A 14,037-nucleotide genomic window follows, 5' to 3' on the forward strand; every position below is an offset into this window, starting at 1 on the left:
CTCCTTGAATCACTGCTCTCATAACTAAATCTCTTATTATTGCATTCGCTTGTCTTCTGGTCTGAATCACTAAGAAGCATTAAGACATGGTCATTTTAACAGAAAAAGGAGCTAAAAGGAATTCGGTATTCCTGTCAGAAGACCTGAATGTTATTATGGTTATGCTACAAACGCTATGTGACCAGACAAATCAGTTCAAAAACACTGGCTGTAAAGTTAGCCAGACAAAGTCAGATTTAGGCAGTTAAATTAAAGCAGCCTTTTTATCAGAAGTATGTGTGTAAATAACATACACTCTTTTGGGGTGGGAACACTCATTATTTGTAAGTTCGTACAACTGCTATAATAGGATCCAAATGAGGTGACCTTTAAAGGTTATCATATTTTAATACAAACTGAGCTGTTATGCCTACAGTTAAGGTTGTCCAACATTTTCCACTACAAAACACTGTTTACACTGTCTTGGAGCTTTGCTACAACTTACCCATCTTTAAGAAGTTACCCTCTTTTCTTCCACTGTTTCTGAAAGTTGAGCCGAAGTTGCTCTGTCATATGAAATTCAATAGTTATGTCAGTGCTTATGAGATTTTTCCCTGCTTTCTCATCTTGAATTGCTACTTTGAAGACACCTAGTCCCTCCCAGAGTCTGAAGAAGGAAGTTGAAATGTGAGAGGCTGGCTGATTCTGGGGTAAGAACAGGGCTTTTTGCTGTCCTTGTAGAAATGCACCCAGATTTAGCCAAGTGGTTATCCCTCAGTGATGCTGATGGGTGCTCACAGACAGCTTTGTTCCATGAGCACGTTGAGCCAGCACTGCTTTGCTCACACCAGCCTCACAGCACTCAGTCCTACCCCCAGGTTTTCCACCCCCTCGTACCGCCCCAAGCCGGGCACGGGGAAGCAGGACGTGGGACCAACCCACGCTTGGGAGGGAGAGCATGCTGGCAAAGCAGCCAAATGCTGAACTGCCAGCCAACCATTCACTCAAGTGTTGAGGTTTCCATTTCATACTATGAGTAATTCTGTGCAGCGTTGTACGCTTCCTTCTCTCTCTACCACAGACTATGTTATACTGTACTACATTATCTAATTTTATATATAGATATAATTGTACTTTTTAATCTCCCTAGCTTCTGTTAGTTCAGTCTACTTGATCTTTGTCGAGACTGTTCCCCACAGATGTACTGAGTTTCTAAGTTTTGTTTCATAACAGTTTGTAAGAAACGGTATAGGAAAAACTCAGCCACATGGTCATGAATGTCTAACAAGGAGCCCACTCCAGACTTCAGTTGTCATAATAATCCTTGCTCACATTTAGCTGAATTTGGGGAGATAAGTCATTTTCAGAAACGTGTAAACCGTGTCCCTTAAATCACAGGCGCTACTTACTGACATTACTTTATAAAATAAGGTCACTGCTTGTTAAAATAGTATTTGTCATTGTCATTGTTCACAAAAATAAAAAATGTGTTCCAGCATGTTAAATCAATTAAAAGTTTGTGGTTTGACCAGATGACTTTCAAGAGTGCAGAGGATGGTGGTTCCACATTCTGGCAGCAGCCACTCCAGTTTGCAGCTACTCCCAAGGAATCCCACCCTAAATACAGGCATTTTGCAAAACAATACTTTTCTTTCCTTTCTACCATTTCTCTTTTTTAAATGTTGAAAGCTAACGTGTTAAAATCTGCCAATGTTTATCCTAGAACATTTAAAATATTGCTCCATGAGAAACACAGGGGAGAAAGCAAAGGCCAGCATGACTCAGTTTTGTTTACTTTGAGCCACATCCGAGCCTGATGCAGTAAGATGATGGGATACCTCAGAGGAAAAAAGGGAGGATTCAACAGAAGAATATGTGATGCTTCTCCTGCAGGGTGTGTCTTATTTTTTTGTTTTATCCATCCAGCTGGTATCTTCCAACGACAGAGGCACTTCAGCTTCTGCCTCTCCTTGCCACACTGAGGGTGGCTTGCCCTTTTCTACCCTTCTTATTTTAACTCTATGAACTTCTTTAGGACCAGATATTATGATGCTAAACTCACGTGAAGGATGCCTTAGTCTGACTGAATGCTAAAGGAAAATAGCACTCCCTGAATTTTCAGGGGGAGTTTTTCTAGAGCGTAATTCCCTAAAATCATCTGTGTAGATTATTAACCTCTTCAGAAGGGCAAGATTATTTTATATATATAGAACCACCACAAAACAAGGTCCCTAGATTTTTTTTTTTGTTATAATTCATTGCAGGTTATTTCATGTAACGTTAATCAAAGTTCACTTACATTTAAAGTAGTTAAGCTGTTTTTCTGTTGTTGTTCTGACTGAACACAAAGCCCTCTTCATCACTGTGCCTCTTTCAGTTTCTGGGGAGGATTCCCAAGCTATTCCAAATTACTTGGTTTAGATTATTTGCTTTGAAAATAATCTTTTGGTAGGGAAAACCCTTTAAATGCCAACTTTCTGAGACAATATTTTGCCTAATTTTTAAACCTGTATTATATATGTTTAATGCATTTTGGGATATGTTTAATACCAAAATGCTGATTGTATGTTTTGCCACAGCAGTCCTAGGTAGGCTTGAAAAAATACATCAGCTACATGCAAACCAAATGTGCTATTTCTCCCTACTGAGAATTAATTTGAGAGTTATTTGGAGTTACATCTTGGGGAGAACCACAGTTCCTGCCTAGTTGCTTGTTCCCTAGCTCCATCCTTTCCAGCCACAAAGACACAACTTTTTTAAACATTTGTATTAGCTTGCTCTCCCTGACAAAGGCACTAGCTTCTGTTCAGCTGTTTCTTTTCTGTCCATACAACCATGCGTACAGAGCTGTTGTCTACTGGAAGGGCAGTTTCACAATGATACAGGAAAATGAATGCTTAAAATGTAGAGAAAATGATTTAAAATATTTCACTCCCCTAGGGCAGATCCCTGACTCCCCTGTTAAGTAAATATTTCAAACTTTGCTTATTGTCAGCAAACCCGCTGGAACACAGCTCCTGAATCTATAAAAATATAACCTTACATAACTCCAGGAGTCTTCAGTATTACTGTTGCACATAAAGTTGTTAGAGTTTTATGGGAACTACATAGGCTGCCAGAAAAACAGGACAGCAGTCCAGATTCTTGGGCTGTGTGACACATTTACGTGAGGTGATGGCCAAGAAGGATTACAGAGTATTAAAAGTAAACATATATGACATATTTTAGATAAAGCTATATACATTACTATAGGAAAGGAAATAGCTATACAAATTACTTCTTAGCAAAGCCAGCTAAAAGCTGCTGGGTAGTCTGCCAAGGTTGTAATATAACCACAAGCATGTGCTGAACACTTCTTGGAGCTCTTAGAATAGAGAAGCTGTTTTCTTTAGCCAGCTGAAAAAGTCCCAGTCTGTTGGAATAACAGAACCATAATTGAGTTAGAGAGACTCTTCTAGTTTTAGCAAACCAGTTGGAAAGATTTCAGCTGATACCTGAATGCTACATTGCTTTATCTGTGCTACCCGTAACATTTTCTAAACCTATTTTCTTCTAAACAAAATGAATTAGCTGTCACTCTGCCTCTCTGTGGATTTCTTCTCTAGACGATGAGACCCTGTAGTAGAGAAAACAACAGCTTCAGGCTTCTCCTGACCCAGACGCAAAGTGAATCAATGTCTCTTGCAGACTTGTCAGATCCTGCATTAGGCAGGGTGTTTTCAGGAAGGTGCTTACAGCCCTTGGCTAAAACGGACAGGCGAAAAGTCTTAGTCACCTTCTAAGATCAGATGCTAAATGAGGAAGCCTAACAGTAACAACAGCATATTTCTTCATGGCAGTGTAACTGGCTTTCTTACTTGGGCACTACTCCAAGCTATTCTGAGCCTCAGCAGTATCTGGTGAAAGGATTTTGTTGTTTAAATTCAGGCTAACCAGACTCTCGAGTGTACCACTTTCCCTCAGTTTGGTAAATCATCCTCTTTTTAGAGATGGTGCAGGCTTAGTCTTGCAAGTTTTGTAGTCCTTGCCTTCCCTACAGCCTTCCTGCGCCTCCAGAAGACAGGGCATTCTACACAGCTGATGGGGGAAAAACCAGCTTGGCTTAGTGAACAGTGCTGTCTAATGGGGTTAAATGAGGTAGGGGCAGAAGAAAGCCTGGACTGCTACAGTTGTGCAGCCTTTCTCTGGCTTTGGGCGAGCTACAGAGAACAGGAATGCAGCAGTTGAAGAGCAGGAGTAAATGGCAGCACAGCAGGAAAGTGGGAGTCAGGATGATCATGACATGCCAGAAGCCATCGAGTTCCTCCCGTGGTCAAGAAAGCCTGAGTGCAGACACAGCTCTGCTCCAGCTTTGTGGTAACTAGGCTAATCTGGATGCTCCCATCTCGTTGGCAACAGCCACACGAAGTCTGCAATGAAACCACTCTGTACGGACTCTTTAAATGTAAGCAGTTGTTCTCTTCTCCCTCTACCCCCAAGATATGATGAAGGGCAGATCCATGGGACGCTTCAGTAAATGCTTCTTCAGTGCTGTCTCCATTCGCAATCCAAGTTTTTTAATGGGAAAAACTTTATGCTGTTATAATAAAAACCATTATTTTCCTCCAGATTCAATTTTCAACTTTTGAAGATCTAATACTGAATTATATTGGTAAACTAACTTTGGAGGTTTTTCCCCTTTTATGTAAAGCATCTCTTCAAGGCCAGGCTGGACGGGGCTTTGAGCACCCTGGTCTGGTGGAAGGTGTCCCTGCCCAGGGCAGGGGGCTGGAACAAGACAATCCTCAAGGTCGCTTCCAACCCAAACCATTCTATGATTCTGTGTGTGAAGGATTCCAAATGCGGTTTGTGTCTACTTCTCAGACTGTAAGGTGGGCCATGCTAACTGCTGCAACCTCAGCCCCTCGCCAGCAGGACGCACGTTTATTTCTGAGCGTACACTGTATTTCACATCACACTCCGCTGGATAAAGGGAGCCTCTAGCTTCTGGCCCTAATAATAAAGCAGCGCAAAGGTGCAGAAAGCAGCTGTTGCAGCCTCACTGGTATCCTTCAGATAAAATCATTAAAATGACATCACCCATTCGGTACGAGAGTCGTTTTAACCGAACACTGTAAACAGATCAATGTCTCCTGCTCTGCGTCAGCATCGCTATAGTAGCAGGAGACAAAGATCCTGTGACATCCCGTTCCACTGCCAACACCTAGCCTGTAACGCAGCCTTTGAACTGAAGTTGTCTTCAGTGATCCCGTCACCATACACTGATTTACTTTTTTATGCTTCCTTATACCTTTTTTTATTCTGTAAAGCCTGTATTCTAGGCCTGCACGTCACAGGAGTTCTCAGTGAACTGTGCCTAAAAAACGGAGAGGAAATTTGGTGGGCAATTTTGGAGGGCTTCATGTATGCAGATGTGAGGAAAAGTAATCGCTCATTCGAAACGCTTCCTCCGAGTCTCTCGGTAAGGGCACCGCCAGCGCAGAAGTGCTCTGTCCTAGCTGATGCGTGGCATTTGCTGTCCAGGCATACGATGGCTCTGCCCTGTCTCATTTCAGCATCAAAATATCAGTCGCTCCACGTGCTTCCGCATGGTCATTCGTAAAGGGAACAGCACTTCCCGATGGCTTTGCTGGCTTGCTGTATGACGTGCTCCAGAGGTCCTGGCTGGCGGAATGCTGTTCTTAGCACACTGCAAGCAAACCTGCCGGAAGTTTTTTGGTTTTGTTTGAAACTTTCTCCTATTTCTTCTTGCCAACAAATTTTGCTTTTCATTATCTACGCCTCAAAGCTTTACTTCAATCCATTTGATCTAACCAACTATTGCTTTCTGCAGTGAGTGAAAGGGTAGATGTTTGCTTTTAAGCGGGTTAATTTAAAACAATTAGAGGTGTATCTATGGAAGCCATTGAAAGTTTGCTGCTGACATTAGGCAAGGTCAATTCTATTTCAGCCACTATCATCGTATTACAGCAACCCTAAAAAGCTCCAGATCGCTGAGCTGCTCTGAGTTACCGAGTTCATTATTGCATATGTGTTATCCCACATAAAACACTGGCATTAACAACAAATAGCTCTTCATTGTTTTCAGCACTGATTTTGTGATAGGAAAAATTCTTACTGTGATTTTCCAAGTACATTTGCTGTTTGGAGGGTAGACTCCAGGAAATCCTTCACTCCCAATAAACCCTGACTCTCCAGATACAACTCCTCCACATGTAAATGTAGGCCTGAGAATAACAGGAAAAATAGTGCTTAATTTTAAAATATATTTCATTTGTTCTTTCTATAATAGCAAAGAGGCATGGACTGTCTAGTACTTCAAAACACAGCTTAAATACTTAAAAACATTGCTAACTTTAAACATGTGTTTCATTGCTTACATAATTTCATTATTGACACAGAATGTGCATTTTAATATGCAAACTTAGGTGCCGAGAAAATTAACTACTTGGACTTTAATTCTGGGTTTACACAGGCTGTCATCCTTCCCTCCTTTTCTAATTCCTGAGATGGAAGGTGTGGTGGTACGAGCCATCACTGCAAAATGCTATTATAATGAAATAATAATTATGAAAAAGTCATTAGTAATGATTTTTTTATAGTGTATGTAGTAGTAGCTAAAACGGCACGGTAATACAAATAACTTTTATTTCCTTTCTGTTGCTCCCTGAAATGCTGTGAGCTGAGGTGCTTCCATCAAGTGAGTCGCTTTGGAAGGGTTCTGTGCGGCGGGAACCCAACGCGTCCTGCTCCCCTGCTCTGGGGACCGGCCGGACGCCCCGACTCCGCCGGCGCCGCGGAGGTCGGGGGTCGGCGCCCTGGGCAGGGGTGCGGGGGGCCCCGGGACACCCCCGCGCAGAACCACGGCCTCGCTGCCCAGGGCACGGGCGTGGGCGCACGCCCCTCGCCGCCTCAGGGGCTGGCGTGCTGTGTTGCATTGTGTTACAGTAACTCGGTCGTAGCCTAGCACAGCCTGCCATACATCATATCGTAACGTCGCTAGGTTCTATGCCGCTATGTCACATGTGCACATTCCGTTACAGACAGACATGTGTGTGCTACGCGGGGTGCCCTGGCGGGGGGCTGTTCCCGCGCACAAAGCGCCGGTCCGCGCCCTCCCCTCAGGCAGCGCGAGGCTGCGGGGAGGCGCGGAGGGAGGGGCGCGGGCGCGGAGGGGCGCGCGGTACCTGGGCGGCGGGGCGGCGGGGCGCGCGCCCGCCAGCAGCAGCAGCAGCAGCAGCAACAGCGGCGGCGGCGGCCGCGGGGCGGCGGGCGGCATCTCCGGGCAGGGCGGCGGCGGCTGGGGCAGGGCTGGGGCCGCGGAGCCGCGTCTCCGGCTGCCGCCTGCTCCTCCGGTGTGCGCCGGGGCCGGGGGAGGAGGAAAAGCCCTCCGCGGCCCTCCGCCCCCGGGGCAGGGCCGGGCCGGGCCGGGCAGGGCCGCCCGCCCTCCCTCCGCCGTCCCGCCCTCGGTGGGGCGCGGCGCTGCCCGGCCCCTGGGGGCCCTGCCCGGCTGCGGGCCGGGGGAGGGGAGCGCGACCGCCGTGGTGCCCGTCCCGACCGCGAGGGAGCTCGGTGCCGCCACCCGCGCAACCGCGTCCGGCTGCGCCGAGGCGTGGAGAAGAGCAATGCTGCTTCAACGTCTCTTCGTTACGGACATTCCAAAGTACACTCGAGGTGCTGCGTTGGGTTTGGCAGTTGGTAATCCGGGCCCACGTTAGCAGCCTGCTCACGCTGGCTGTGACAGATGCTCTTCAGCGGGCTGTGGCAGGGCTCGCAGGAAGGGACCCGGTGCTTGTCTGTCTGTAGGACTGGCACGAAAGCTATCTGACTGAGAAAAAGAATGAAAAATGAAGCCGGTATTCTCACTGAACGCAAGAAGACTCAGCATTTTAAAAAATGTTTGCAGAAACCACGCTGTTAGTGCTGCTGGATGATGACACACAGATTATCATGTCAATAAATGACAATTTATCTTTTAAGGCTTGTTTTAAGAAGAGCCAGCCACTCTTCTTGCTGTAAGTGCTTCTTCCCGTGTACCCCTCTTGTGGGAGAAGGTAGGCCTGTGGCAAAGTGTTCAGGCACAGCCAACTGAAGCAAAGACTGGAGGAACTAAACAGAAATTCTGCTGCATGCAAGGCAGAATAGAAACCTATTTTTTTTTTATTTTTAGCTTCTTCATTAAGCACTTGACATTCCTATTGTTGCAAAATACAAGGAGGGGCGGTTCCACTCCCCAGGCTTTCAAGAAGTGCTGTGGATTAGAGAGGATGCTCTGAGGATTAAACTGAAAGTGGATGCTGCAGTTTAGCATGTGTAATACCTGTGCTCTCCTTTCCACAGTGCTGGATCCATGCTTGCTAAATTTCCGAGAGGATTTGTGTAGGAGAGGTGCAGCTGCTATGGGGATGTCCCAGATCTTCTGCGAGACGGCTGGTGAGTAACAGGTGCCAACAGCATTCCCGTGTGCACAGAGGCGATGGAGGACAACAGAGAGGAGAGGCTGAGGTGTGCACAGGCTTTGCAGAGGCCCGGGCTTTGTACGAGCACACACGTGTCGGCAGCCAGGTGGGAGTGCCTGGCCTGCAGCCCGGAGGAGGGGCAGCCCCACGTCCCCCAGCGGGGCTGGAGGAAGGAGCAGCACACATCTAGGCGAGGCTTGGTGAAGGATTGGGGCAGGGAGCCCAGTCCACAGAAAAGGGGCTTTAAAAACAGAGATCATAACGTGGTCAGCGAAGAGAGAATATTGGCAGCTGTATTTTGAACGCATTTGAAGTGACAGAAATCAGAAATAAGAAAGCTAGAAAGGAGGCATTTACTTGCTCCACGACCAGTAGGATTCTGGTTAGCAGACAAAAGTTTAACCACTACCACTAGGTATACTGATTTTAGTCATGAAGCTAATGCACTGCTAATAAAAATTGCTAGATATGGAAGTCAATGCATACAGCAGAGAGTTGTGTAATCCTCACACCACAGACACATGCGTTCGCTGCTGCTCTCTCTGACTCTCAACATTTTTGAAGCCTAGAGAAGACCCACTATTCAAAAACAAGAAAGTACTTCAGGCCTATGTTCGCTGAAGAGATGTCCTCCATGCAAAACCACCAATAAAGTCTGTTAGTTCCCCTGGATTCCATGTTCAAGGACGCTTTTGTGTGTGGTTGTTGCAGACTTTTAACCTCTTCCAAAGGTAGTTTTAAACTTCTGAACAGTTAAGGTGATAACAGGTTCTGCATACCACCCAAGAGCATCGACAGATCTGTGCAGCAAAGGGAAAATTCAGGGCTCATGAGCAAACTGAGACAGAGAACAGGCTGCTGAGAAGGCCCTATGCATCCGTACACAGCATGTGCACCTTTATGCTATGAACAACAGCTCTTTATTTCATTTGGATCATAGAATGGTTTGGGTTGGAAGGGACATTTAGAGGTCATCTAGCCCAACCCCCCTGCAGTGAGCAGGGACATCTTCAGGTAGATCAGGCTGCTCAGAGACCCATCCAACCTGGCCATGAATGTTTCCAGGGATGGGGTATCTACCCCCTCTCCGGGCAACCTGTGCCAGTGTGTCATAAAAAACCTGTGCCACCCTCATCATAAAAAATTTCTTCCTTATATCTAATCTGAATCTACCCTCTTTTAGTTTCAAATCATTACCCTTTGTCCCATCGCTACAGGCTCTATTAAAAAAGTCTGTCCTCATCTTTCTTAGAAGTCCCCTTTAAGTATTGAAAGGGTGCAGTAAGGTCCCCCAGGAGCCTTCTCTTCTCCAGGCTGAACAACTCCAACTCTCTCAATGTGGTCTTAAGTGCCAAAGCCTTGATATTTTCACTTCCAGACGAACTTTGGTATTTCCTGGAATTGCAAGTGGTCACTTTTCAGAATAGCACTGAACAACGTGCAATGGAGAGGACATACTCCTATTTTCTTGGTAGTCCTAGCACCTAACATGACTTGTAAAAACTTATGTACCCACCCATTTCCTAGGATTCCCAAACTTTCTTTGGTCTGTAAGCCAAGGATTTGTCCATGTTACGCCTTTAATTGAATCCGCCACTTTATAGAAATAAAAAAACATACAAGAGTTGTCTCTGGAAAACTTGCAGAGCCTCCACCCTTCTGCAGGCTGGAATTCGCACTCTTCTCTCTTTTTGTATGTCAAACTTTGCTCTCGGTTCATTTATCGAATGACAGAGTGATTTCTGGCTTTATATAAAAAATGGCCGTGATGAGTCATAGACCTCCCCCTCCTTTGCTTTCTTTTGATCCTGAGATACCAAGTGCAAATGCAGTATTGACAGTATTCCCACACCTTCTTAGGAATTTAGGAACTTCTTAGGAACTGAGCTTACATTCCTTAATTAACAAATTTTTTTTTGTCTCTTTGCTGGGTGTACTTCAACTAATAACATATTTAATACAGTTGAAAAACTTCATAATTCATATTATCATTTAGCAGAGAGACCAGATGCGATGCATTAATCATAAAAGTGGTACAGTTTTTCAGTATGGCTTTTCTAAATTACCTTCTGGTCCTTCCATTTGTCAGTTTGGGCAATTCTGACATCAGTTCCTACTTGCCTCTTCTCTTTATAGGAAGACAAGCTGGTATTCAATTATTCTTTTTTTTTTTTAATATTTTACCCCCTATTGTTCAAAGTCAATTGCTTATTTACCAGCATAAGAAAATATTAAGGAGAATGATGCTGATTTATCATTAGTTGAATTGTTTTTTATCTTAATACAAAAATGATAAATTGGATAGCTACTGCTAAATTGCAAATATTCCTGTAACCAGAGAGATCTAATAGTTATTAACCAGAGCATCTGCTGTCAAGCAGAATGCTTGAAACATTCATAATGTTGTGAACAGATGCTCCATCACAGTACAAGCCTTCTAAAGGACCGTTTCAACATTTCCAGTGAAGCATCCCAGGGTCCATTAACCAAGAGCATGCACTTACAATGACCATATCATACAGCAGGTGGAGAAATGGCTGAAGTACTGACTAGACAAATGGATTCTAAATGAACATTTTTAAGCAAGAGCTATCTCCCTAGCAGTGCATTTTAAACACATCAGTCCAAGGAAAACCTTTGGTACATAAAAGGAACAGGAACATAAACCCCAGAGCAGCAGGCCGTAGAATTAAAAAGGCAGAACCCCTGAACTGCCTGCAGGTACCTGTGACCTAGGCAGTCCCACAGCCAAATCTTGCAGCAGCAGACGGAGAGGAGCAAGGCACTTCAGCCTCTGCAGGACAGCTTCCAAGCCCCGGCACAGGGCAGGGCATCATCAAGTGTCAGTAAATGCTATTCTTACCTAGAGACCTGTAAAAGCAAAGACAGATCAGCTACCCAGTCAGTCATTATCCCCCCAGGCTCGATGTAACCTAAATCAGCAAGTATCCCAGTAGATAATATTATGAAAGAGAATTCCAAAGCGCGTTCCCTTTGCTTTGGTGGATGCGGGTGAGAAACATGAGACCATTAATTATGCTTGTGCTCAGGGAAGGAAATACGAGAGGAGTTAGAAAATTATGTCACTAGAATGGAAAAAATAGACTTTCTGGATACAAAATATAATTAGTTTTATGAGGGATATATTAAAAAGTCATCCTTGGATCTATTGGCCTGATATAAAGACAAGTCTGGAGACTTAGAGTCTAGTTTGTAGATTAGGAAATGAAAAGAGCTGATACTTTGAAAAATCTACAGCACAACAGCATCCTCTCCCCTCCAAAAGCACCACCACCACCAGAGACTTTTAAGCTCAGCTCTGACCCTAATGAAGAAAGTGAGTGAGAGCGAGGAGTCATTGTTGTGTTACATGACACACTGGGTGGTGCTGACAAACTGGTCGTGATCACAGCCATCTTCCCGTCAAGCTGGCGGCAAGCGACACTGGAGGCATCAGGCAAAGGCACCTGTGAATCCACTCTATGACTGTGCAGTGAGAGACTTTGTCAGGTACTGTACGTGCAGAAGCAGAGAAAGAAAAGTTGGAAAAGGCATCAAGCATTCTCCAGAGAAGTCTCTTTCAGGCTTTAGAGTGTGCTTTTGGGAAGAACGCTGTCAAAAAGAAAACAGGAAGCATGAGCAAAGAAGCTGCCTATTTTTTGATGTGTGCTTTAATTCTCTTGTGTTCAAGTCAGATGAAGCTTTACATCATCTATAAATCAGTAGGTTTGTATTAAGGCACCCAGCTTCAGTTTCTTTTTTTTTTAATCTTCTGAATGCTGTAGTTGAAAAATAGAGATTTTTTTTAAAGAACATCAAATGTGTTATGCTGTCATACTGCTATTGCACAGGTGATACCTAGGACCCGAGTCTCGCGGTGCAGTTTCATGTACTATAATTAGTTTACGATTACTGGCAACGCAGATCGGAAATCGGAACTAAGCCCCGTGAGAAAATATTTCATGCCAATACTCTAATTGATTTTCCTGAATTTCCCTCTACCACTCTTATTTATAAGGCTATACATAAAAAGGAGAACAGTTTGATCTAATTTATTTACTGCAAATGTTCCTAGGAAGAAAAGTGTTGTGAACAATTTTAGTTCAGTCAACTAAAATACTGTTTTCCTAATTTTACTGATAAGAAAATTCACAGTCTGCTTCCAAAATATCATAAACTGTATGGGAAGGGGACTATGAGGAATGACCTCTTACAAAAGATGCAAATGATATGATAGCCTGTGCAACAAGGGGTGGGAGAATACAAGGAAATCACAGCCAGATATAATCATTGCTGCACTTGTTTTTTCGACTGGAAGTGAAGGCCCTAACTAACTGAGCAGCTCAGCAGCTACATCTGAATGATAACATGGGGAAGTCTACATACGAAGGACTTCGTTCCTCAAAGATGAAAATCCTGAACCAGGAGAATACCCTTTCTTCGACAAGCAGATTAGATCAAGTTGAGAGAGCTTAAGTATTTGAGAGGTAACATCATGATACAGCCTTTCTCTGCCAGGTACAACATCATATTGGTGGTACAGAAAGACTTACAGGATTCCTCTTGTTGTTTATGCTATGCCTTCCGTTGTCCTGCTTCAGTCTTTGGAGCACAGAGTCCTTGGCAAGAAGGAGGGTGTTGCACCACTGGTGTAAATTAGCACTGTTCCTGTGCAGCAGTAAATTGTACCAGGGCTGGGCAGTTCTGACTGGGGGAATTACAGTCAGTCCCTATGGCCTCCTTCCCATCAGAGTACAGAGGTCATGGAATGCAAACTTCGGGCCAGATTATTTCACTGGTGGCTGGAACTCAGCTATCTGCTGTGTGTGTTACAATGGTACGTTTACTTTTTCTAAATGCTGAATTACTGCCCTGGGAGATGCACACATGCGTTCCTGGCCAGAATTTGGAGTTTAGCCTAATATTATGTTTTTTAAACGCATCTGGGATCTATTATGTTGCTGGGTAATGATTCTCACAGAATCATCATTACTTAATATGTAAAGAATTGTCATTGTCAGTATCAGTCTCAGCATGGTATTGCAGAGCAGCATGTCTGAACACTAGATAAGTGCTTCTTGCTATGAGCAAAATACTATAGGTCATTAAAATGCTAAAGTATTCAGGCCAAACGTTATAAAAAATGGATGGAACCTACATGGAAATTTCAGGAGCCAAGTCCAGGGACTTCTAGAAAATAGCAGTTTTGTTTACAAAATGTATCACAAAGTAACATAAACAGTGGAAAAGCATTAGAGAAACAGCATTATCGGCTGAAATTAGATATATACTTGGGATAAAAATGCTTCAGTGTTTTTAGTGTGAAATGGAAACAATTGTATGAAACCTCTATGCAGTTCTAACTCAGCAACAGTCCTTCAGTACTTTAGGAATCAAAAGCATAGGGCCAGAATCAAGCAGCAGTTTATCCTATTTGTAATCCAGGAGTTACTTGTTTTAATCTTTTCAAGAGCCTCACACTATTTTGGTTTTAGCAGTCTCTGAGGAAATTTCCCATAACCACTAAAAAATAAAGGGCAGACCAAGTCAGTAATATTGTCATTTAATTTCAGTGCTCCTAAACTATACTCAACTTCAG

General features: G+C 44.1%; 1 protein-coding gene across 1 annotated transcript in view; it reads right to left on the minus strand.

Moving 5' to 3' along the window:
- The window catches only part of PCOLCE2 (procollagen C-endopeptidase enhancer 2), a 28,853-nt gene extending 21,447 nt beyond the window's left edge, over nt 1–7,406 (minus strand). Inside the window, exons 1-2 of the mRNA XM_075418011.1 lie at nt 7,167–7,406; nt 6,098–6,206 (exon numbers count right to left, since the gene is read on the minus strand). Coding sequence (XP_075274126.1) covers nt 6,098–6,206; nt 7,167–7,258 — 201 coding nt within the window. The 5' untranslated portion in view covers nt 7,259–7,406. The remainder of the gene's footprint in view (nt 1–6,097; nt 6,207–7,166) is intronic.
- Between the last annotated feature and the right edge of the window lie 6,631 nt (nt 7,407–14,037).

Source organism: Opisthocomus hoazin, chromosome 4 (assembly GCF_030867145.1).
Source record: "Opisthocomus hoazin isolate bOpiHoa1 chromosome 4, bOpiHoa1.hap1, whole genome shotgun sequence".
In the NCBI taxonomy this organism is placed as follows: domain Eukaryota; kingdom Metazoa; phylum Chordata; class Aves; order Opisthocomiformes; family Opisthocomidae; genus Opisthocomus; species Opisthocomus hoazin.